General features: G+C 37.8%; 1 protein-coding gene across 2 annotated transcripts in view; it reads right to left on the reverse strand.

Moving 5' to 3' along the window:
* Nop56 (Nop56 ribonucleoprotein) overlaps nt 1-26,957 on the reverse strand; it is a 247,786-nt gene that overhangs the window by 210,797 nt on the left and 10,032 nt on the right. For both annotated transcript variants that reach the window (XM_067150776.2, XM_067150774.2), the window contains exon 3: nt 6,948-7,115. In XM_067150776.2, coding sequence (XP_067006877.2) covers nt 6,948-7,115 — 168 coding nt within the window. The remainder of the gene's footprint in view (nt 1-6,947; nt 7,116-26,957) is intronic.

Raw genomic sequence — 26,957 nt, forward strand, 5'->3', positions numbered from 1 at the left:
ATTATTTATTACTCTATACAGAATAACATCATCCGCAAAAAGCCTTACCTCCGATTCCACTCCTTTACTCATATCATTTGTATATACAAGAAAACATAAAGGTCCGATAATACTGCCTTGAGGAATTCCCCTCTTAATTATTACAAGGTCAGATAAAGCTTCACCTACTCTAATTCTCTGAGATCTATTTTCTAGAAATATAGCAACCCATTCAGTCACTCTTTTGTCTAGTCCAATTGCACTCATTTTTGCCAGTAGTCTCCCATGATCTACTCTATCAAATGCTTTAGACAGGTCAATCGCGATACAGTCCATTTGACCTCCAGAATCCATGATATCTGCTATATCTTGCTGGAATCCTACAAGTTGAGCTTCAGTGGAATAACCTTTCCTAAAACCGAATTGCCTTCTATCGAACCACTTATTAATTTCACAAACATGTCTAATATAATCAGGAAGAATGCCTTCCCAAAGCTTACATACAATGCCAAACTTACCGGCCAGTAATTTTCAGCTTTATGTCTATCACCCTTTCCTTTATACACAGGGGCTACAATAGCAACTCTCCATTCATCTGGTATAGCTCCTCCAACCAAACAATAATCAAATAAGTACCTCAGATATGGTACTATATCCCAACCCATTGTCTTTAGTATATCCCCAGAAATCTGATCAATTCCAGCCGCTATTCTAGTTTTCAACTTTTGTATCTTACTGTAAATGTCACTGTTATCATATGTAAGTTTTAATACTTCATTGGCCTTAGTCTCTTCCTCTATCTCGACATTTTCCTTGTAACCAACAATCTTTACATACTGCTGACTAAATACTTCTGCCTTTTGAAGATCCTCACATACACACTCCCCTTGTTCATTAATTATTCCTGGAATGTCCTTCTTGGAACCTGTTTCTGCCTTAAAATACCTATACATACCCTTCCATTTTTCACTAAAATTTGTATGACTGCCAATTATGCTTGCCATCATGTTATCCTTAGCTGCTTTCTTTGCTAGATTCGATTTTCTAGTAAGTTCCTTCAATTTCTCCTTACTTCCACAGCCATTTCTAACTCTATTTCTTTCCAGTCTGCACCACCTTCTTAGTCTCTTTATTTCTCTATTATAATAAGGTGGGTCTTTACCATTCCTTACCTCCCTTAAAGGTACAAACCTGTTTTTGCGTTCCTCAACAATTTCTTTAAACCCATCCCAGAGTCTGTTTACATTTTTATTTACCGTTTTCCACCGATCATAGTTACTTTTTAGAAACTGCCTCATGCCTGCTTTATCAGCCATATGGTACTGCCTAATAGTCCTACTTTTAAGACCTTCCTTTCTATTACATTTATTTTTGACAACGACAAAAACAGCTTCATGATCACTAATACCATCTATTACTTCAGTTTCCCTATAGAGCTCATCTGGTTTTATCAGCACCACATCCAGGATATTTTTCCCCCTGGTTGGTTCCATCACTTTCTGAATCACCTATCCTTCCCATATTAACTTATTTGCCATTTGTTGGTCATGCTTCCTGTCGTTCGCATTTCCTTCCCAACTGACATCTGGCAAATTCAGATCTCCCGCTACAATCATATTTCTTTCCATGTCGTTTCCCACATAGCCGACTATCCTATCAAATAATTCCGAATCCACGTCAGTGCTACCCTTTCCCGGTCTGTACACTCCAAGTATATCAAGTTGCCTCTTATCTTTAGAAATTAGCTTTACCCCTAGAATTTCATGTGTCTCATCTTTAACTTTTCCGTAGCTTACAAATTCTTCTTTCACCAGAATGAATACTCCCCCTCCCACCATTCCTATCCTATCTCTACGATACACACTCCAGTGCCGTGAGAAAATTTCTGCATCCATTATATCATTTCTCAGCCATGATTCAACTCCTATTAAAATATCTGGTAAATATATATCTATTAAATTACTTAATTCTATTCCTTTCTTTACAATACTTCTACAGTTCAACACTAACAATTTTATGCCATCCCAGTTCCCTGTTCCCTTATCACCGCTCCCTAGGCCACCCTGTTTCCCTGAATGTACCTCCCTATTACCCTTCCAAACGAATTTCCTAACTTATACGTACCACTGCGGTTTAAGTGAAGGCCATCTGAGCGCAGATCCCTATCTCCTACCCACCCATTAGGATCTAGAAATTTCACTCCCAGTTTCCCACATACCCACTCCATAGTCTCATTTAAATCCCCAATCACCCTCCAGTCAGTATCCCTCCTACACAGTATTCCACTAATAACAATCTCCGCTTTCTTAAACTTCACCTGTGCTGCATTTACCAGATCCCATACATCTCCAACTATGTTGGTACTTATATCAGCTTGCCTTACGTTGTTGGTACCAACGTGAAACACTACCACCTTCTCCTTCCCCTCCTCCCTCTCTTCTACTTTCCTCAACATCTGCCTCAACCTAATTCCTGGATAACATTCTACCCTGGTTCCCTTTCTTCCACACACTTTCCCACGTGTCGAACGAAGGAATCCCCCATGACCAGAGCCTCAACCCCACCCACCTCATTTGATCCCCTCCCCTCCTGGTCAGCCCTATCTTTCCTGATAGCTGCAGAAAAATACTTCCTCCTCCCTTTTCTCCTTCCCATGACCCTGTTCCACCTGTCTTTTCCTGTCCTCTACTCTACATTTCCCTTTCCTACCTTTTCCCTTCCTCCTACTTTCACACATCTCAGCAACAGTTCCCTGTCCTTCATCTTCCCTCTGTTGTTCTACCTGGAGTGACTCGTACCGATTTCGCACAGACACCTGTCCTGGATTCTGATCCTGAATAGAGCCCTTAGCCTGCAATCTCCTTCCCCTTAGAACATTAGACCACCTGTCTTCTATAACTCCCCCCCTTTCCTTCCCCTCCCTCTTGTACACCTACTGTAACCTGTACATTGTTTGAGGGAGTCCTATCTTCCTTCCTGTCTTCTGTGAGAATCCTAATTATCTCCCTCAAACTCTCCAACTCCTCCCTCATACCCCTCAATGCCTCGCCACACCCACAGTTCGTACACTCGCACTCCTTAGCCATTCTTATGGACAAAATGAAAATAAAAATAAAATAACTTATTTGCATAAAATAAAAGAACGGAGGTATATATTGTCTGGGATAGTACTCAAAGATCACACAACAATACGGTAATTAATATACGACTACACTACAATACTACTTAGTCGCACTCTATTTTTTATACTACAAATAGGATAAAAACTGATGTTAATTACTGAATATCGAAAGTAATACACAAGAACTACACAATTCCTAATTGCAATTAAGCCTATCCTAATTACAACAACAGAATTTTAGTGAGAGTTTCTACGGATACCTCTACTACACCAGTACTACACAAATATTTTACAATAATAAAATAAGCACACTAAATTCTAATTTACTCGCATACTACTGTACAGTACACTACAGTAATTTTTAAACTACTTTTTTTTTTTTGCTAGTTGTTTTACGTCGCACCGACACAGATAGTTCTTACGGTGAAAAACTACTTTTAGACGTATCCTAATTATGATACCGGTACCGTATGTCACTACTAAGCACAAACAGAAACATGTAACATGTACATGTAACGTGTAACATGTTAGGTGAATAACCCTGTATAATAAAATCAGAAAGAATCTGATAGAGAAAATTAGAATAAATAATTTAAGAATTAATTAATATGACCCAAATTCTACATTTCATGCTAAATAAGGTCACTTTGGCACAATAAGCACAAATGACATTAGGTGAGAACATTAAGACTGGTTTCACAACAGGAGATCAATTAAACAATAAAATGGCATAAATCTATCTTATCACACAGAAGGGAACAATTAAACTGAGCAATATTACATAATGAAGAACAAAGCTACTCAAGTGGTGACAACAATTAGAAGTCACAAAATATGAACTAAAATGCACACTACATACTTGAACAGAGATACTTAGGAGAACCATTGGAATTTACATTAGAAATGTACATAATGTTAAATTTAGAATCTTAAGATTTTTTTCTAGTTGCTTTATGTTGCACCGACACAGATAGGTCTTATGGTGACGATGGGATAGGAAAGGGCTAGGAGTGGAAGGAAAGCGGCCGTGGCCTTAATTAAGGTACAGCCCCAGCATTTGCCTTGCGTGAAAATTGGAAACCACAGAAAACCATCTTCAGGACTGCTGACAGTGGGGTTCGAAACCCACTATCTCCCAGATGCAAACTCATAGCTGCGCGCCCCTAACTGCACGGCCAACTCGTCCAGTAATCTTCAGATTTTGGACAGTCCCTACTGGCTAATAGTCCGATCAGTCCAATGTAACATCTACATAAATGCTTCGTGAAAATGTGTTTGAAGTTTAAGAAAAAAAAATCACCAACAAACTAACTCAATAAGGAAGTGTGCTTTCACAACAAATAAAACTTACAACCACAAACATCAACAAATCACACACTCAATACCCCAATCAAGCAAAGGCACACAAAATTCTAAAAATGTAAGTGGAACATAAATAGCAGTATGAGAAGCAGTAGCAACTGAGTAAAATAAAACAGAAATTCACATCCACTAGACCACTTATATAGTTATCACAATTGAGAGCCAATTTGAAACGAAATATTTTAGAATTATGTATAAATTTTGCTTGGAAATTAAAATACCGTTGTAAATAAATAATTCACCCAATACGTTATTAATATATAACAGTTTATTTGAAGATTTTTCCACAAAACGCCATTAAGTTCATGGTTTGCAATATTAAGCAAGTCAAGATGCCATTTTGAAATGTCCAAGTTATTTAAAACCCAGTTCACTTACCAAAGTTGTGCAGTTGGTCACTATGTAATTCCATTATTCAGACGTAGCTTGTAGATCACATTTCAAATCCAGGTATCATGATGAATTAAAATGAATGAATATTTTCACCACCACCACTTTATTAAATTGGTGTATAACACTAGTGTACAAGTAAATTAAGGCAGTTCGACGTAACGGTTTGGTTTTACAGAGGCCATTGTAGCCTGGAACTAAAGACACGACATCCTTCCTGGATGACGACTTGATGAAGTCAAAGCTTCAGCAGTAGCCATTAGAGAGCATATCATGCAGAACTCATATCACGCAGCATCCAATAAAGTTTTGAGTAGGCACAATAACTAGCAATTACGCCAATCAGGTAATGACAACCAATGATGAGCAATTAAAATTTTTGATGAAGAGTCCAATGGTTATTATTGCATAGCACGTTTAAAATGAATTGAAGCTGAGCTCTTTGGAACACATAATAAACCGGGCGAGTTGGCCGTGCGCGTAGAGGCGCGCGGCTGTGAGCTTGCATCCGGGAGATAGTAGGTTCGAATCCCACTATCGGCAGCCCTGAAAATGGTTTTCCGTGGTTTCCCATTTTCACACCAGGCAAATGCTGGGGCTGTACCTTAATTAAGGCCACGGCCGCTTCCTTCCAACTCCTAGGCCATTCCTATCCCATCGTCGCCGTAAGACCTATCTGTGTCAGTGCGACGTAAAGCAACTAGCCAAAAAAAAAAAAACCACATAATAATAATAATAATAATAATAATAATAATAATAATAATAATTGGATGCTGCATGATCTGAGCTCTGCGTGATGTGCTCTCTAATGGCTACTGCCGAAGCTTTGACTTCATCAAGTCGTCATCCAGGAAGGATGTCGTGTCTTTGGTTCCAGGCTGCAATGGCCTCTGTAAAACCAAACCGTTACTTCGAACTGCCTTAATTTACTTGTACTTTAATTAAGGCCACAGCCGCTTCCTTCCCATTCCTAGGCCTTTCCTGTCCCACCGTCGCCATAAGACCTATCTGTGATAGTGCGACATAAAGCAAATAGCAAAAAGATAATAAATAAATAATAATAATATTTTTGACCAAATAATTGTAACGTCACAAGACCTATGTGTGTCGGTGCTACATAAAGCAAATAGTAAGAAAATAAATTAATATTACACCAACTGAGAGGTGCTGTCTTCTATATTTTTTTCCCACTTACTGCATTCAAATAAAAATATTTTCGTGGTTTAAGGTCGCACTAACACATCAAAGGTTTTCAGCGACACAAGGATGGAAAAGGGCTAGGATTGGAAAGGTAACAGTCATGGCCTTAATTAAGGTACAGTATTCAGGGCTGTCGATGGTGGGATTTGAACCACCATCAAATAGTCTTAGTAGTGTACTAGCATTCCAATGTTCCTCATCACTATGTAAACAGAAAAAATTTAAAGTAATTTCAACTGATTTGTTGCTCTATTACAATAAATACAGATTATGCAAGGGGCTACATGTCCCTGCACAGTCCTTGAATATTTGGTTCCTTCTCCAATGCACAGAAGTATCCAAATACTGAACTTGGAAAATATGGTAATGTGCAGTTGTGAATATTCGGACTTAAACCTTGAATATAAACTTACCTGCTCCCCTTTATCACTCTAGGACATCATGTACAACAATGTAAACTTTTTGGTAAGCCCATCAACATGACACACATTTATTGAGTAAGTACCTGGTATAATTCTTGTAACGCCCCAATTTAACTAGTTCCTTGAGCTCTAATTAATACATCTCGCACCATTTCAATACTTCAATCAATAAACTATAGTGAGTAGGGTATACTGTACAGATACCAAAAAATCCAACAATGGAAATCGTTCAAAAGTTTCACTCCAAGTACTTCTCAACAAATAAAAATAAATATCGGTAGTGTATTCAATATGAATTCCAACGGACAATATTTAAAAGTTACAGAAACAATATGTTATTAGTTTATCATGCATCTACACTTGTACTAAACCGCAATTCTTAGTCAGAGAAATAATGCATTCTTATAAAAAGGACAGAAAATTAAAAACACTAACGAGTTCAGACCATTTTAAAAACAGTGCTGCCAACTTACCCCTAATAAGTTCAGGGACAGCTCCAACATGTTGGCAAGTAACCCCCAGAATTTCACTCAAGGCTGATGCAAGTTTTGGCTCACACACACCCAGAATTACTTTACTCTTCTTACCTCCAGCCGGCATGTGTGTCTCCAGAAAGAGACGGAGATCCTCTGGTACAGTACCTAAACAATTAACAGACTGTCAAACAAGGGAAGCTGAGTAGGAGTAATAGAGACTGAGAACCACTGACCAATGAATGGCAAAATTCGTCAGAACATTTAAGACTTTCCTGCTTCTGATGCAATCAATATATTTATTTCAAATATATATTAGGTGCAGTACAGCATGCTGATGACATTGCGTCACCTGCTTTTATAGGCTATCTGGTGAACTACAACAATCCGTCAACTGTTTCAAGTGCGCTTATGATGGTTTTGGCCTCATCACCAATGCTTTGAAAACCAAGGTACTTTCCAAACTTGTCTCAGGATCAACCAGCAGAATTCAGTATCACAATTTCAGACAGTTAATTAATGGATTGTGGCCTCCAAAGAAGTCTGGTGCAGGTTTTTCGAGTTGACACCATAAAGGCAGCCAACCCGCACGACTGTGAGAATGGAGCCCACCTGTGCTAAATTCTAATAATGAAGACGACACACACACCCAGCCCCCGAGCCATCAGAATTAATCAATTTAAGTTAAAATCTACAACCCAGCCACGAATCGAACCAGAGTCCCTGTGGACCAAAGGCCAGCGTGATAACCACTTGGCCATGGAGCTTGACACAATTTCAGATACCACAGTAGAGCAAGTTGACTACTTATCACACCTTGGGAGCATCATGTCTACATGATACTGGAACAAGACGTGGAAAAGACCCTATGCTTTTCACGTGGCATTTGAATGACCACCGCATTTACTTACCCATTATTGTAAGCTAACCTATCTTCATTTTTCTTTTCCTGGTTAAAAAAAATATCTCGCAGCTTAGAATTAGTATCATTAACACAGCCAGTAAAGTAGCCAATACCTTTTATCAATGTAATTAGAAAACGTTAAAAACATATTGCCAGAAGCCGCCAAAAGTAAGTTTTCGCCATTGTGTAAACTCAATGTTTCCCAGTTAATGGAGTCTCTTACCTGTAGTGAATTCAAACAATCTGCTGTTGACATACGGTCACATAAATATTAATAAGTCAATTCCTATATTTCGATATTTCTCCGGTATATTTTCAAGAGAAGTTGATGCTAGTGTAATGGACTAGTATAACTTGGAAACAATTCTCTAACCCATAGGTGTGGCTATGAAGTTGTTTACATCTATTAGTATTATTATTTATACAGTTTTGTCCGGACTTTATTAAGTATAATTTCTTTTTTGCTAGTGGTTTTACGTCGCACCGACACAGATAGGTCTTATGGCGACGATGGGATAGGAAAGGCCTAAGAGTTGGAAGGAAGCGGCCATGGCCTTAATTAAGGTACAGCCTGGTGTGAAAATGGGAAACCATGGAAAAAAGTAGAAATCATGATTGTATTATTTGTGAGGTTATGTCATGAAACATCTGCTGTATGTATATTAATATGAGTTTATTTAACATAAGAACTTGTCGCGAGCGCCGATTCGCAATGCGTCCATCCGTGGAAAATTATGGAGTGAGCGCATCAAACGAGGTTCGATCCGTGACCTCCCAGTCAGAATCCCCAATAATCTTGAGTAGTTTAGGTGTAACATATAAAGAGTAGATAAAGAAGGGACTGTGGAAGTGAGTGATTAAGTGTAAATCAAATATCAGTGCAGTGAATATGTGCAGAATTACAATTATAAGTAAAAGCATTCTTAAAGCTATACTCAACTTGGAACATTCAGTAAGCCAGGGAGTGAAGGCAATATTCAGCAATAAGGATATTTGTCAGAGAATGAAGTAAACAGACCAGAAGGTCATAGTCGGAGGCTCAAATTTGGTGGACCAGTGAAAAGCAAGCATGTTGTTGGTCACGTACGAAGGTGCCCTGTAAACTAAGAACGCACATAGAGGTGCAATAATTCCTTCTAGAAAAATTCTGTGGAAGGTCACCAGTCAGATGTATGTACAGGAGATGGGTGGGACCACACTTGAAATAACCAACAGGAATCTAACAAATCAGTAATGTTAGAGAACATTGCAGTAGGGGATGATTTATTCTAGAAACCCAGAGAAGTGATAAAAGGGAGTGAGAAGAGAGACTCATGGTCATTCTGGTAACTTGGAAAGGAGCGGTCTCTCGGGAAGGGACGGATACTAGGTCACTTGGCAGAGAGCAGACTCTGAGGAATATAGTCAGTGAGGATAGCAGTATATGGAGTTAGTCAGATCAGACAGCAGTTGAGCCTGCCAATCAGTAGAATTGGTCAGCTGTGTCCCACAGGGTAAAGTTCAGAGACAGTACGTAGAGAACTCACTGAGTGTTTGAGGAGACTGTAGCTTCAATTCATGTTCACCTTAGGAGTAGTTCTGTGTTCAAGTCCTGAAACCGCCAGGGAAGATTCAGAGGAACCCTACAGCGAGGATTCAAGAGAGAAGCAAGAAGAAAGACGCTTCAAAAACGGAGATAAGTATCAACTAGTTAAGAGATTTTAAGGATTGAAGAGCATTTATAAGTGTTGTATAGTGAAATGTGTGTATTTTCTAAAGAAGTCAGAGACTGACAAACTGATTAATTAAAAAATCAATCTTGAGAGGAGAGTAATTGCAGGTGTGCTATAAGTGTTAATGTAAATGGTAAAACAGACAATCTGTTTAGAATAAATTAGAGTAAGAATTTCATGGTGTCAGAAAGTGTTTTCTATAAAGGTCAATCTGATATATGAGCCTGTCCAATCCCTAGGCAGGATACGACAGAACACATAATTAATAGTATATAATTGATTATTACCTGTCCAATGTAATGTTGTGCAACACACTGTAATAAGTCCAGAACAATGCAATATGCAAAAATTCCTTACATTGTAAACAGGCTATTGGAGACACTCGAAATTACGAGAAAACATGTTGTGTCATATTCTTCTAGAAGCCTGGCCAGGCAATGTATTAAAAGAGGCAGTCTTGAGGGTAGAGTTGAGTTGTTTTAGTGAGAGTTATGAGTGCAGGACGTTAATCGAGTATGTGAATTTGTTGTGTTGGTAGTTGGTTGACATGCAAATGTGCAGTCTTCTTCTTATCTTTGTAACAGTGTTCTGATCGAGAGCGTAGTAGTCAAGTATTCATGATGGCAGTTTATTAGTTTGTGTGTGTATAATGTGTAAATAATTTGTAAATAAGATAGTGTACACAATTGACAGCATTTCGTGTGTGCGTCTTTGTGCCTACATCAAAGTCACCGAGTCATTATTTGTCTATCTTCCTCTGTACCTACTTTTGATATTTCAGCAATTAGGGGCTCTTCTAATTACTGTCAGCAAGAAGAAGCAAACTAATAATCTATCCAATCTATCAAAGTATTTAGTTTTATCCACATTTCTTTTGTTTCAGTTAAACTCTTCTAATTAGGATATACCTTGGTGCAGTTTTGAATTATAGTGTAGTTAATAGATTAGAGAATTTAGACAACATGGGTTATCAATTTAGGAGAGGATTCTAGTGATGCAAGTGACAGCGAATCGTCCGATTTACAGGGAATCGAGCCTCTTGCAAGTTCGGATTTATGAAATAATGAAATGAATTTTATACCCGGATGAAAAACGCATACCTGTGGCAATAAAGTGCCAAAAATAGAAAACCCACACGAACTGCAGTTACAATACGTAATGATTCGATACACCCCTTAGCTCATAAATGCGCGACCTATAACAGCTTGGTGAATCGCGCTTTTAGTATACCAATGTCCAAACAAAACTTGGACAAGGAACTGAACATCATTCGAGCTATGGCTAAAGTTAATGGTTTTAGAGAGAATTTTATAGAAAGAATAATAAGCAAATTCAAATATCGCCCTCACACGAGTCTGATGAAAAATAAAATAGAAGCAAAGGAAATTGCAACCTTCACGTTTAATAAAGATGTATACAGAATTACAAATATTTTCAGGAAACGTAACATTAGGATAGCATTCAAGACAGATAATAGGAGTACAACAGTTTTACATAATGTTTCGGTTGTCAACAAAGTCAATCCATATTCTAAATCAGGGGTATATAGGTTCGAATGTAGGGACTGTGGAAGCGGATACATAGGGCAAACTGGGCGTAGCTTTAATGTCAGGTATCAGGAACACCTTGATGCTGTAAAATATCACAGATTCTCAGTGGTAGGCCAGCATATCCATGAGTACAAACATAAATTCACAGACATAGATAAAGACCTCCAGATCATGGAAACACTGTCTAAGGGACAGAAGCTTGACATTACGGAGGCATGTCTAATACATCTAGACCAATACTATAACGTTAACCTGAATTTGAATGAAATCTCGGAAAAACCCAAGATTTTATTTGACCGTTTGATTCTATTACTTAACAGGTTAAAAATTCCAGAAAATTTGAGCGTATTCCGAACTCTACATAACAACTTTGCTTACTACTGTCTTCGTCCACAACGCCCCCAGACTCTCTCCCAAAAAGTTGGACGTTCTAGAAACTTCCCCTTTGCCGCCCCTACTTCTCCTTCCCTGCGCTTCATCACAGAGCACAAGATACTAGCAGACACACTCATCGCGGTGCAGCCGTCACGCGAATTACACAGCTTTAGAGGTGAGTCAGCCGTATCAACAGTTAGATTCAATTAGTTTTCTTTATCAATATTCCTGCTTTTCTCTTAACATTGGGTTTCATTATTGCAGGGTTCTATTGAACTGAGAAGACATGTCCCCCTAACAACTGTAGGACAAATGAAATTACAGCTCCAACCACGCATACAGCATTAAAAATACGAAGTTTTTGTACTTAATAAATTTAAGAAGACACCCCAGTTTTAACAATCATATTGTATATAACGAGCTTTTAATCCATCTAAGTGGTTATTATATACATGAAATGAACATTTTAACATCAAATGGACTGCATACAATTTTAAATCCTCAAGCTTGAGTTCGCATTTGAATTCGATAGTACAATAGCACAAAATCACAGACATTAAGGAATGTGAAGATAACTCATCAAAGCAGACGAGAAATTTTATATTTATGACTTACAAGAATTCTCTTGTTACATATTAAGAGTTTCAATATAGCATAATTTACTCTAGATGTTTTAGCATTTAAATAGTGCAATATTCTGTTGTTTGTATATATGTATATTAAGGGGTTATGTATGACAATATGTTGTTTAATGTTTAGATTGCCAAGTTTTTTCGCACTTTCTGAGCAGCTGATGATGGTGTCAAAAATTGAACACCGAAACATGTTCTGTAATAAGTAATGTTGTGAATACCATCCAACAACATTGGATTTTGTATTGAAAAGGTGGAACCCGCTAGATTCTAATTTAATTGTGATCTCAATTCAATACGGACCAAAAGATGAAGTTCCTTACGTTTAAGAACAATATAACATCGAAAATAAGATTGTATGCAGATGACATAATTGTTTATAGGGAAATAAATAACATTGAGGATTGTTCAGAATTACAAAGGGACCTTGAGAGTATCCAAGAATGGGTTGAAGAAAATAAAATGAAGATTAATGGAGGCAAATCAACTGTTACAACATTTACAAACAGGAGCTATAAAACTGAATTTGAATATACTTTGGATGAGGTAGTTATCCCAAAAGATGGCAAGTGCAAATACTTAGGTGTGAGATTTGAAAGTAATTTGCATTGGAAGGGTCATGTTGATGACATTGTTGGGAAAGCATACAGATCATTACATGTCATAATGAGACTACTTAAAGGATGCAACAAAGAATTAAAAGAAAAAAGTTACTTAAGTATGGTTCGTCCATTATTGGAATATGCAAACAGTGTTTGGGATCCTCACCAAGAATACCTAATAAAAGAACTAGATGGTGTGCAGAGGAAAGCAGCAAGGTTTGTAACAGGGGATTTCAGGAGAAAGAGTAGTGTATCAGAAATGTTAAAGGAACTTGGGTGGGAAACTTTAAGTAAGAGAAGGGAGAAAACTAGACTTATAGGATTATATAGAGCCTATACAGGAGAAGAAGCATGGGGAGATATCCATGAGAGGCTTCGGTTGGAAAATAATTATATTGGTAGAACTGACCACAAGTACAAAATTAGAAGGAATTTTAGCAGAAGCGATTGGGGTAAATTTTCTTTCATTGGGAAGGGCGTGAAGGAGTGGAACAGTTTACCAGGGGTAGTGTTTGATCCTTTTCCAAAATCTGTACAGATATTCAAGAAGAGAATAAACAACAACAGAGATAATAAATTAAATCTTAGAGGGCATTCGACCAGTGCAGGATATTGTAAATAATAAATGTGTGTGATTAAATTAATTCCATCCCCTGGTCTAAGGAGTTTGGACAGCCCAAGTAGGGGACTGCCTGTAAGGGTGAAGTACAGTGGGGACTTCGAGGGCCATGGGACCGCTACGGTAGCTGTGAAGGCCCTTCAGGGACTCTGAAAAGTGGTGGCAAAAGGGGCTCTGGTTAAGACGCAGCAGGTCGTTATGTTACTTAGGTTCCAAAATGGGTAAAATATAAATATGTAAATAAATTCAATGTTAATTTTAATCTTATACCAGTTGTATAGTATTATTAGAAGTAATTTCACATACCGTACTGTATATGAGTTGACTATGTTTGTAAGATATTATAAGTAGAATTTTGTAAACAATATAAATTTATTAAGGATGATGTGTGTGTTTAATAGAAAAAATTATTAGCGTAAATTGTATAATATTGTATTCTAGGAAAATTTTCTTCGTCTCCTGTTAATTTAAAATTTAGTGCTTGACAATAATGTATTTTAGTGTACCATTTGCCACCGAGGTAGACACCTCATTTGCAAATAAAGAGATTTTGATTTGACAACACTCTTTTAGATTTCAGTAGCCCATTTGATACTGTTGATGCAAGGTTGCTTCTTTCCAAGTCATTGTCCTTAAACTTTAGCCAGAAAGTGCTGGAACTTTTCTATTCTTACCTCGCAAGCTGCCGGCAGTTTGTGGTTGTAAATAATAATAAATCAACATTTAAAAAAAAAAAATGTTGCTTTACCACCCTTGGTCAGTCCTAGGTCCTCTCCTGTTCACTTTATATAAATGATATCATGAGATTAATTAAGAACTGCAAATATCATCTTTATGCTAATGATTTGCAAATTTATTACCACACTAGAACAATATACAACAAGCAATATGTAAATGCTGACCTTGAGCTAATTAATGGCTGTGCAATTAAAAATATCTTAAATTAAACCCCCATAAAACACAAGCCATTATCATCGGTACATCAAAGAATCTTCACATTTTAAAACAAAACTGCATTCCTCCCGTAACTTTAAATAATACTGTTAAACGTTATTGTGAATCAGTTACTAACCTTGGAGTTATTATAACGGAAACTCTAAACTGCTCAGCGCAAGTTACAAATATCTGTTAAAAGGTGTATTGTGGCTTGCACCCCTTAAAACGGTTCAGAAACGTATTCCCTCGATCACTAAAAATTCAACTTGTTCAGTCATTATTATTCCCCATTTTCGACTACTGTGAAGTAATTTTTACGGATATAACAAATGAATTAAGCTTGAAACTACAATGCACTCAAAATGCTTGCCCTAGATGTGATATGGCTTTATGGTATGACATTCAAGTTGCTATAAATTATTATCCTGACTACGACTTGAAGACAGACGTAAACTACATACAAATACTCTTGTGTACCAGGTGCTTTGGGAAGACATCCCTCTTTACCTCTCCAGCAATTTTCGTCACCTTGTTCTTTACATCTCCATGATACTTGCTCAGTGTCCCTCCTAGAAATACCTGCCCACCGAACAACCACATACAATTGATCATTCACTGTCACCGCCTCGGGATGGTGGAATACTCTCCCCAAGACATCAAGGATGCTGCATCAAAAAGTATATTTAAAACCTCTTACCAGCACTTCCTCATTAAGTGCTTCCAGCAGGGTGCCTGTATGAGTGCAATGAGTGATTGTGTGTGAAAATGATGTTACGATATTATTGTACAGTACAATTAAATAAAATATTAGGTTAATACGATAATTCAAATTAGTTCTGTAACTTTTGATCCTAACTAGATAAAGCTCTTTTTCAAACTTTATGACTTTTGAAGTAAACATAAGAATAAAATTAGTTAAATTTAATTTAATATTTTACTTAAGCTTACTAGTATTTTTACTTTTGCATTTCTTTGAGTTGTTGTATTGAAATTAGTATTTTTCAAATCTGTATTATGAGGGCAGTTCCTTTTTTTCTTCTTTGTGAAGTATATATGAATATTTTTGTCTTAAACATTAGTGTTATTTGTAGGTCTTAGTATTTTAATTTTGTCAGTTTCATAGTATTAATAAGTAATAATATGTATGTAGTTAAGTGTAAGAAAGTACCAGGAGCCCTAACTTCGCCATAGATAATAAAGGCTGTTATCTATCTATCTATCTATCTATCTATGACTCTATCACCGTTCCTACAGTTTTACATGGGGCAAGTATAAATAGTGTTGAAGCTTCCGCATCAATTCAAATAGACAGGGCATATCCATCGCATTTATTTATTTATTTATTTATTTATTTATTTATATCTTGTCAGACGCAGAGTTACATACATAGATACAAAGATATAAAAAAAATGTCTGTAGAAAAGATGAAAATAAATAAAAATAAATTGTGAACAAAAGGTTCATATTGTGGTGAACCAGAAATTAGAAATGTCGAGTGCGTTCCTTGTTGCCTCAGGCAGCTCTTTTTCATTACATGTGGCAGGACAAAGATGACATTATGGGAGACGGGTTTAGTCTGCACTTCACCACAGCCACACAAACCAGAATCCACCCGAATATCCACATTTGTGCAGATTGGTCTTGCACCTAGTAAAGTCTGAGCGCAGCCTATTCAGAGATCTCCAAGTCGTCCACAACTCCATGAGTCCAGCTGGTAATTCTTCGCATGGTGTTTTCCATTGTCCAAGACGCTCAACCCTAGCTTGCCACAAAGTGAGTCTTGATTGCTGTTGTGTTCCTTCAAGTTTCTGTGTGGTCTTCAAGGAACTTTTGCATGAACTTAACTGTGATGATGCTGGTTGGAATCCATACAGTGGATGAGTTTGGGATTTTAATGACAGGGTCTTCTCCTTGCGGACTTCTACCTCACATCAGATATCAGGTGGTGTGATGCAAGCAAGATATTACCATTTTTCTCGCAGTGAAGGTCTTACAACAGCCTGCGATGATGCGACACGTTTCATTAACCACCGTATTTACTTGCGTATTAGATCCCTTTTATCCCCACGTTTACAGCCAAAAAAAATAAGGGGCGTCCAATATGTGATAACCTCAAATTTTGCGCAGTAAACTCACAACTTCTAGACTATAAAGAGCAATACACTGTAGATGTAAATATTCTAAACTATTTTTTAACAAACTTATGAATGTATTTGAGTTATACTGGGTATTTTCGTTGGAAGGCATTAATTCAAAATGTAAAAGGACAATAAATGTTGAACACTACTTTTAGGCCTACATACAATAGTCAGTTTTAGTTACTTATATCACGTCATTCGTTTCATCTCATTAATTCTTCCGATGAGGTTGACCTCAGGAAGGGCATATGGTCGTAAAAACTCTCCATGAAAATTTGCCTCACTTCATTCTCGACTCCTAGAGAAAAGGGATAAGGGTATTGTATTATCATATTATGCAATATTGATACAAAAGAACTTAATGGCCAGTCATTTGTCTCTGTCAGTTGAGCAGTAGGCATACCAAACAGTAAATCTGAGTAAACCTCATCACTGCCTTCATTTGAATTATCAACCTGCGCCGCCAACTTCCCTGCTATGGCGTGTTGTCATTCCAAGTGAAGACATCTTCACTCATTCACTGCCATCTCGTCAGCCATACACCGCAATCGAGAGCATTCGAGGTCCCATCCTTTTTTAACCTTTTAAAAATAGTTTTGTTCCCAACTATAGAGTCCAAACAATGTGAATCCATTCCCAAACAGTTTCTGGAGGTGTCTCTGACATTCCCATTTAGTGTATGTGTAGCAGAAACCATTCCTTCCGAATAAAGTTGTGCTGTAGAAAGCGTGCCAAACCACCAGCTGATAACTAGCATATTTTACGAGTTGTACTTCCAAATATAATACATAGGGACTGCGAGCATTCTTTTGATAACTGCAGCTGTTGAAAGCCAGACCCTTATTTTTAAGTATGTCATGCTTGTTCTCTACATTTATAACATCAGGATTTACCTAAAGAGTTGTAAATGAGATAAGAGAGACCGTATCGTTTAGATTAAATATGCTATAATAAATAATAACGTTATTTATTTTATGTCCCACTAACTACTCCTTAACGGTTTTCGGAGATGACGAGGTGCCGGAATTTTAGTCCCGCAGGAGTTATTTTACATGCCACTAAATCTAATGACACGAGGCTGACGTATTTAACACCTTCAAATACCACCGGACTGAGGCGGGATCGAACCTGCGAAGTTGAAGTCAGAAGGCCAGCGCCTCAACCATCTGAGCCACTCAGCCCGGTTAGGTATGCTATCAAGAGACCAGATAGTGCGACAAGTTCCACGACAGAAAGAATAAAAATAAATAACAAGTAAGTTTGCCACATTTATGGATACCTACACGTGTGAGGGTAATGCATTTTATTATCATAATGTTTAATTTTGTAAGTTCATTGTCTCCATTTTTTAATTAATGCATAAAGTGTACTTGACGGGTGTTAGAAAGGGAAGGGCAGAGTAAGGGGTAGGGCTGTTTATCAGGAACACCATTGCACACAACATAGTTTCTGTTAGGCACGTAAATGAGCGAATGATGTGGGTAGATTTGGCAGTTGCAGGAATTAGGACGAGAATTGTCTCAGTGTATTCACCATGTGAGGGTGCAGATGAGGATGATGTTGACAAGTTTTATGAAGCATTGAGTGACATTGTAATCAGGGCTAACAGCAATGATAAGATAGTGTTAATAGGCGATTTAAATGCGAGATTTGGAAACAGAACTCAAGGATACGAAAGCGTGATTGGTAAATGTGGGAAGACATGAAAGCTAATGCAAATGGGAAGCGTTTGCTGGACTTCTGTGCTAGTATGGGTTTAGCAGTTACGAATAAATTCTTCAAGCATAAGTCTATTCACCGTTACACATGGGAAGCTAGGGGTACCAGATCCATAATAGACTATATCTTAACCGACTTCAAATTCAGGAAATCTGTTAGGAATGTACGAGTTTTCGGGGGATTTTTCGATGATACAGACCACTATCTGATCTGTAGTGAACTAAGTATCTCTAGGCCTAGGATAGAGAAAGTGAAATATGTCTGCAAACAAATAATGGTAGAAAATCTCCAGGTCGAGGAAATTAGACAGAAGTACATGGATATGATTAGTGAGAATTTTCGAACAGTAGACAGTAAGCAGGTTCAGGATATAGAAAGAGAATGGGTGGAATACAGGGATGCTGTAGTAGAAACAGCAAGTGAATGCCTAGGAACAACTGTCTGTAAAGATGGGAAAAGGCGAACATCTTGGTGGAATGATGAAGTAAGAGCAGCTGGTAAACATAAAAAGAAGGCTTATCAGAAGTGGCTCTGAACAAGGGCCGAGGCAGACAGGGAATTGTACGTAGATGAAAGAAACAGAGCAAAACAAATAGTTGTTGAATCCAAAAAGAACTTTTGGGAAGATTTTGGTAATAACCTGGAAAGGCTAGGTCAAGCAGCAGGGAAACTTTCTGGACAGTAATAAAGAATCTTAGGAAGGGAGGGAAAAAGGAAATGAATAGTGTTTTGAGTAATTCAGGTGAACTCATAATAGATCCCAGGCAATCACTGGAGAGGTGGAAAGAATATTTTGAACATCTTCTCAACGTAAAAGGAAATCTTCCTGGTGGTGGTGCAAACAGCCAAGCTCATGGGGAGGATGTAAATGATGTTGGTGAAATTACGCTTGAGGAAGTGGAAAGGATGGTAAATAAACTCCATTGTCATAAAGCAGCAGGAATAGATTAAATTAGACCTGAAATGGTGAAGTATAGTGGGAAGGCAGGGATGAAATGGCTTCACAGAGTAGTAAGATTAGCACGGAGTGATAGAAAGGTGTCTTCAGATTGTACAAAAGCAGTAATTTCTCCTATCTATAAGCAAGGGAACAGGAAGGATTGTAACAACTATCGATCTATCTCATTGATTAGTATACCAGGCAAAGTATTCACTGGCATCTTGGAAGGGAGGGTGCAATCAGTAGTTATGCAGAAGTTGGATGAAAACCAGTGTGGTTTCAGACCACAGAGGGGCTGTCAGGATCAGATTTTCAGTATGTGCCAGGTAATTGAAAAATGCTACGAGAGGAATAGACAGTTGAATTTATGTTTCGTAGATCTAGAGAAAGTATATGACAGGGTACCGAGGGAAAAGATGTTCGCCATGCTGGGGACTATGGAATTAAATGTAGATTATTAAAATCAATCAAAGGCATTTATGTTGACAATTTGGCTGCAGTGAGAATTGATGGTAGAACGAGTTCTTGGTTCAGGTTACATACAGGGTTAGACAAGGCTGTAACCTTTCACCTTTGCTTTTCGTAGTTTACATGGATCATCTGCTGAAAGGTATATAATGGCAAGGAGGGATTCAGTTAGGTGGAAATGTAGGAAGGAGCCTGGCCTATGCTGACGACTTGGTCTTAATGGCAGATTGTGCTGAAAGCCTGCAGTCTAATATTTTGGTGATGATGCTTGTTGTTTAAAGTGGCCTAACATCTAGGTCATCGGCCCCATGAATAATTTTGGAACTTGAAAATAGGTGCAATGAGTATGGGATGAAAATGAGCCTTTCGAAGACTACAATGATGTCAGTAGGTAAGAAATTCAACAGAACTGAATGTCAGATTGGTGATACAAAGTTACAACAGGTAGATAATTTCAAGTATTTAGATTGTGTGTTCTTGAATCAAGGTGTAGTAAAGCTAATGCAGTGAGCTCACAGTTGCGATCAACAGTATTCTGTAAGAAGGTAGTCAGCTCCCAGACGAAACTAACTTTACACTGGTCGGTTTTCAGACCAACTTTGCTTTACGGGAGCAAAAGCTGGGTGGACTCAGGATATCTTATTCATAAGTTAGAAGTAACAGATATGAAAGTAGCGAGAATGATTGCTGGTATAAACAGGTGGGAACAATGGCAGGAGGGTACTCAGCATGAGGAGATAAAGGCTAATTTAGAAATGAACTCGATGGACGAAGCTGCACGCATAAACCGGCTTCATTGGTGGGGTCATGTGAGGCGAATGGAGGAGGATAGCTCACCTAGGAGAATAATGGACTCTGTTATGGAGGGTAAGAGAAGTAGAGGGAGACCAAGACGACGATTGTTAGACGCAGTTTCTAATGATTTAATGATAAGAGGTATAGAAGTAAATGAGCCACAGCACTAGCTGCAAATAGAGGATTGTGGCAACGTTTAGTAAATTCAGAGGCTTGCAGACTGAACGCTGAAAGGCATAACAGTCTATAATGATTATGTATGTATGTATGCATAGTATGTTTTGTCTGGCATCTCCGAAAATCAATTAAAGTGGTGACATAAAATCAATATTATTATTATTTGTTAGGTACATTGACAAATAAACCAATCGTTATGATTGGATAGTTTTTATCACGTCTTAAACTTACTTCTCACCAAAAAATACCTATATTGGCCCGAGTTACGAGACATTAAACAATCACTTTGTTAATGATCTCGCCTGCTATATTAATAGCAACAATCGTGAATATTTCTCAACTAAAGTAAACTCGTTTCCTCATCCCGAGGTGGTGCAGCTCTTTGTAGACACACCCCTTGTGGAGGGGAGTTACATGTACCATTTTTACTGCATATCAACCTTCCTGCCATTTGTAAATTATTAGTACTATTATTAAAGCGACTTTATTGTGGCAAAGTTACAGCTCCCGGCCCTTTCTTACACTTAACCACTTCATGTATATAAATTACTAATTTGCAATATAATTTTTACAGTTTTACAATGTTAGAATTTCAAACAATTTTAATTTTAATATATGATAACAGTATAAAAACTGATATGACCTAATTTAAAAATATTAAATCTTTACAACCTAAAGTATAAAATAACTAACTAAAGTATCACTAACTAAACTAAGGGAAGTAAAGTATAAAATGGAACACATTACAATAAGCATCCATATTCACTCTTATTCATGCATCCATTCACACTCAAGAAAGATTGGAAGTGCTTATAAAATGACGCTGAAAAAGGATTTTAAACTCTGTCTTAGATTTAGCTTCCCTGATATCATTGGGGAGTTCATTCCATCAGCTCGGGGCGGTGATCATGAACGATCTGTTGCATGTTGCGGTTCGATGAACAGGAATTTCTAGGGTACAGCCTGACCGGGTATTGAACAGGTGTAGTGAATTACGGTAGCGAAATCTGGTGGACAGGTAAGGAGGAGTGTTTTCCTGAAGCACTTGATACACCAAAGTAGTTGCATGGAATCTACGTCTGTCATTCAGTCGTAACCAAGATACTATGGGGATACAGATGGTCGTATGTCGAATGCATACCTGATGCATGCATTTTGGGCACGTTGCAGTCTCATGCTGGGCAGTATGGTACTGGGGATCGAACTCAGACTCTCGAGAACAGCAGCTAATTGTGCTAACCATTACGCTGGCGGACATTCTTAACTACAAAACACAGACATATACCATGACTGATGCATGCTTGCAATGCGCGGGTTGGAAACGAAACTATTCACCTATTTGTGAGATATCATCAGAGTTGCAGTAGGCCTAAGCTACGGATGTGGATATTTCTCAACTACGAAACACAGATGTACCGCATGACTTTGACATGTTTTCATTGCGTGGGTTGTACAGACAAAACTATTCACAAATTTGTGCTATGTCACCAGAGCTGCAATAAGACTTGTACCCGCTTCGAAGCGGAATCATTATCCTTCTCTGACAAATTACATTGGGGGGGTCTTGTATGTGAGATTTATTTTTGCATTTTTCTTCTTCTCAAAAAGCCGGGCGGGGAGGGGTCTAATACACAAGTAAATACGGTACTTCTTTAGTATAACAAGATCTGTACCATACTGGGCGAGCGTACTCTGCTGCTGGGTAACAAAATGCTAGTGCTGAGGTTCTCACTGTGTCTGGCTGTGCTCCCCAAGTCGTTCCGGTCGGCTTCTGTACCACACTATTCCTGGCAGCCACTTTGTTCTTGGTGTTCAGACAATGTTTCCTATAAGGAAGTGTGCAGTCTAAAGTAACCCTGAGATATTCTGGGTTCTCACAATGTGCCAGCTTGGTCCCTCCCCATGTGATGTTAAGGTATCTAGCAGCCCGTTTACTTTTCAAAGGAAAAACACAACTTTGAGTTTTTGCAGTATTTGGCTTCAATTGAGTGGTAAGATCTTTCAAAGTGCTAGTTAAAGTCATTTCAATCTCTTCAAAACTGTCAGCTTGAGCAGTAAGAGCAAGGTCATCAGCATAGATGAAACTCTTGAGTTCCTTTGGGTGATGGTTGATCATTTGTGTACATGTTAAAAAGAGCTGGTGCAGGTACACTACCTTGAGGTAATCCTTTTTTTTTTTTTTTTGCATTCTCCACCTGTTTCTCTTTACCTGAAATTCCACAAAGAACCTTCTGTTTTAGGAGCTTTTTCAATCAAGATTTGCATTTAGGGCAGTTGTCCAGGTGGCAGATTCCCTATCTGTTGTTTTCCTAGCCTTTTCTTAAATGATGTCAAAGAAATTGGTAATTTATTGAACATCTCCCTTGGTAAGTTATTCCAATCCCTAACTGTCCATCCTATAAATGAATATTTGCCCCAATTTGTCCTCTTGAATTCCAACTTTTGTCCATCATTCTTTGAAGGATGTGTCTTTCGAGCAGCTTATAGAGATGACATAGTAATGAAATGGGTCTATAACTCATCGGGTCATTCTGGTCTTTATCAGGCTTAAGGATGGCAATAACCTTAGCTTTCCTCCAAACGTTGGGTATCTTAAGTGAATGGATGTAGTTGTTCATTAATTGCAGGACCAAAGGCTTCGTAGTAGGACTTAAGATCTTAATTTGTTCAACTCGAACGTCATCGAGACTGCTGCATTGCCATTTTTGTATTTATTCAAAGCTTTTTCGAATTCAAGGAGAGTAAAAGGTTACTCTCTACCTCAAGTTGGTGTAACAATGACTTCGTTCTTAAAAAAAGAGCTGGTTTACCATTTAGTAGCAGCTGATTTGATACTGGCTTTTGTGTCTGTTGGGGTAAGATCGTTAGCAGCTCCATGCTTTCTGGCTACTTCTGTTCGTGTTGCATTCTGATTTAAAGTTAAGAACTTCATTTTGGTCCGTATTGAATTTAGATTTACACTATAAATTGAGGATAGTTATGTCCACCTTTTCAATACAAAAACAATGTGACGTCATTAACACATCACATATTTATTACCTTTCAAACACTGGGACCGGTTTCGGCATTATTTGTATGCCATCATCAGCCATAGGAAACTTAGTGACAAGGCCTAAGTACAATATTAACATAATTTACAACAATACATATATATATATATAAAAATGAACATATTCTTACAATGACTATTAAAATATTTGGTGTATACCATAAAACCTTAGATTAAAATTGGTAGCATATTTTATGCGACATATTATGACTTTATACAATTATTTGACTAAAGTTAAAGCTTTTTGTCAGTTTTTATAAATATTACAAAATGTTAATAGAGCATCCAGATAACAATTTTCAATCTTTAAAAAACTTTTATAACTACTAGGCGTTAAAGATAATAGTGCATTTGTTTGGTCGATAATACTAAATTGACATGCATTAAAATGAAATCGCCTTCTGTCAGATTGGAAAACAGTGACCTATTTGTACTAGGTATGGGGATAAGTTACATTATAAGTCTGTAGTAATTCTATAACTTGCGTTAATATAGTTTGGTTATTTAATAACAAGTCAAATAAAATTATAAATTCGGCTGATATTTTAAACTTTAAAACATTAATTGTCCATTGTAGAGGTCCCTTTTTTTCAGTGAAGATATATAGTGAGCAAAACAGTTCCTCTTAGAATTGATTGCAGGTTCACTCTATTTTAGGTGGATTTTGGATTGAATAAATTTCTTATTTCGTAATGTAATGTCGTTGAGCAATGTTCGTAATGTAATATTCCGTCTTTTATGCTAATGTTCATAAAATGTAGATCGACTTGATAGAAGTGGACTGGTGAACCAAAATTTCTTGGACCATTACATTCAAGGTCTTTGAGGTTCTAGAAATATCTCAATCCAATTGTTCCTCATCAGCTTCATTCTCGACAACATAGTAGGGGTTAGTGTGTTAATGATATGAGAACGGATGATTACATAGTCGGTCAGCTTAAAAACTATGTCTATTCATTTGAATAGTTGTTATTTCATTTCGTTACATTAAAATGTCTGTTTGCGGTTAAAAGTTTTAAAAATGTTTGACTTCATAACACTGTTCAAATTATTGAATGTTTTATCCTCTGTTCCTTCCAGGTAAGATGTTATATATTATGAGGTTGCTTATGGTGCCTTTGATTGAGTCTAATGTGGATCAATTTTTGTGAAGGGAGCTTCGTTTCAATTTCTTGCTACTGTTAGACTCCAATTCTACTGTGACCCTGGAGAGACCATTACTATACAAGACGCAAAGCAGCAACAAACGTCCCTCTGCCGTTTAAGAGGGTGAAGCACTCCAAACATCTTTTTACGTATTTCTTTCGTGTAATCAGACCAATCAACTGTTTCATTAAACATTACGCCGAGATTTTTAACTGTTTAACTGTAGGGAATAATGTTACCATTCAGTATGATAGGTGGGATTGCGACGTCGTTTGAGCAGCTCAGTAATTTTCGTGATCCAATTATGATTGCTTGAGATTTTGTGCAGTTTAGTATAAGAGTGTTTCGTTGTGCATATATATTGGGTCGTCGGAGGTCATTGTTAATATCTTGTCTTGCAGTGTCGATATATTTGAAGATCGTCAGCATAGAGGTGGTGTGTGTTATTTCCTGTCACAGATGGTATGTGATTGATATAAATACAGAAAATTAGAGACCCTGGAATACTGCCCTGTGGGACAACACTAAGTTTCATTTTCCATTTAGAGGCCTTGTCGTTTACTGTTACACGCTGTTTACGGTTACTCAAGCAAGAACTAAAAACCTTAAGCGCAGCCAGGTCGAAATTTAGCAGTTTCATTTTCTTTATCATAGTCGGAATTACTATAGTGTCAAAGGCGCTACTGAAGTCAAGAAGGATAAGTATAGTAAGCGGTCGTTTATCCATAGCGTTTCTAATGTCTTCAGTAGCCTTCAAAAGTGCCGTCGCGGTACTGTGACCCTTCTTAAATCCAGATTGCAAAGGGTCCAAAACAGCATTTTGATTTAGGTATTTCAGAACTTAATCGTATACTAAACGTTCAAAAGCTTTAGAAAGCGCAGGGAGTATAGACACAGGACGATAGTCAGAGGGTGATTGTGTGTCTAAACTCTTAGGTACCGGTATAATATTGGCTGTTTTCCAGACAGTAGGGAGAGTTCCGTTTAGTAAACAGTAGTTCAGTATGTGCGTCAGTAGTATAGGCAGGACAGCACCCATAACGTTATGTATAAAAGTAATAGGAATATCATCTACTGTACACCTGTAGGCTTTGATTTAATGGAATGCAAAGCCTTTTCAACCTGATTTTCTGTGATACTGTGAAATGTGAATGGTGGATTGGCTGGAGGGGAGGGCGGTGAGTCGGTGCAGTTAATTGGGATAGGTTGAATATTTATTCTACTAAAGTAATCGTTCAGTTCGTCAAGTGGAATGTCAGAAGTAGTCTGTCTCTGTTGATGTTTTCCTATTCCCAGAGCTCTAAGTTGGTCCCATGCATGATTAGAATTTAAATTACCGAGCTGGATAGCTACAGTCGCTTAAGTGCGGCCAGTATCCAGTAATCGGGAGATAGTGGGTTCGAACCCCACTGTCGGCAGCCCTGAAGATGGTTTTCCGTGGTTTCCCATTTTCACACCAGGCAAATTCTGGGGCTGTAGCTTAATTAAGGCTACGGCCGCTTCCTTCCCATTCCTAAACCTTTCCCATCCCACCGTCGCCATAAAACCTATCTATGTTGGTGCGACGTAAAGCAAATAGCAAAAAGAATTTAAGTTGTTAGCTAAATTCCGGAAGTATATACATTTTTTATTTCTGATTAAATGCTTTGTGCGATGTTTTAAGATGCGGTAAGATTCGAAGTCTGTGTCATCTAGGGTTTGTTTATGTCGATATAACGAGTCACGGGGGAGCATCATTCCCTTGGCTTCATCATCTAGCCATGGACAAGAAGGGCGAGAAACCTGTATTCGACGTGTGTGTGTTTGTGTACATTTCTTTGCAGCATTATTTGTATAAAATGTCACTTCTTTATTGCTTATCACATGACTATTATTATAATGACATTACCGTATTTATTCTAAACCAGAAAATTGCATCTTTACTCAGACTGTTTATTCTTGCATTCATTTCACTTGTACTCAGAATATATGAAATGCTGCAGTTATGTTGGGATGGGAGTAACAGAGGAAGACGGGGGGGAGGGTTGTCGTCCAAGAAGTCCAGACACTCCGGGAGTTTTAACGAATCTACTTTTATTAAGCATTTTATATATAACGTATATTAATATTAGCTACCGGAGTCAGACTCATTGGCTGAATGATCAGTGCTGAGGCCTTCGGTTCAGAGGGTCCCGGGTTCGATTCCCGGACGGGTCGGGGATTTTAATCGAGTCTGATTAATTCTTCTGGATCGGGGACTAGGCGTTTG

The sequence above is a fragment of the Anabrus simplex genome, chromosome 7 (genome assembly GCF_040414725.1).
Source record: "Anabrus simplex isolate iqAnaSimp1 chromosome 7, ASM4041472v1, whole genome shotgun sequence".
NCBI lineage: Eukaryota > Metazoa > Arthropoda > Insecta > Orthoptera > Tettigoniidae > Anabrus > Anabrus simplex.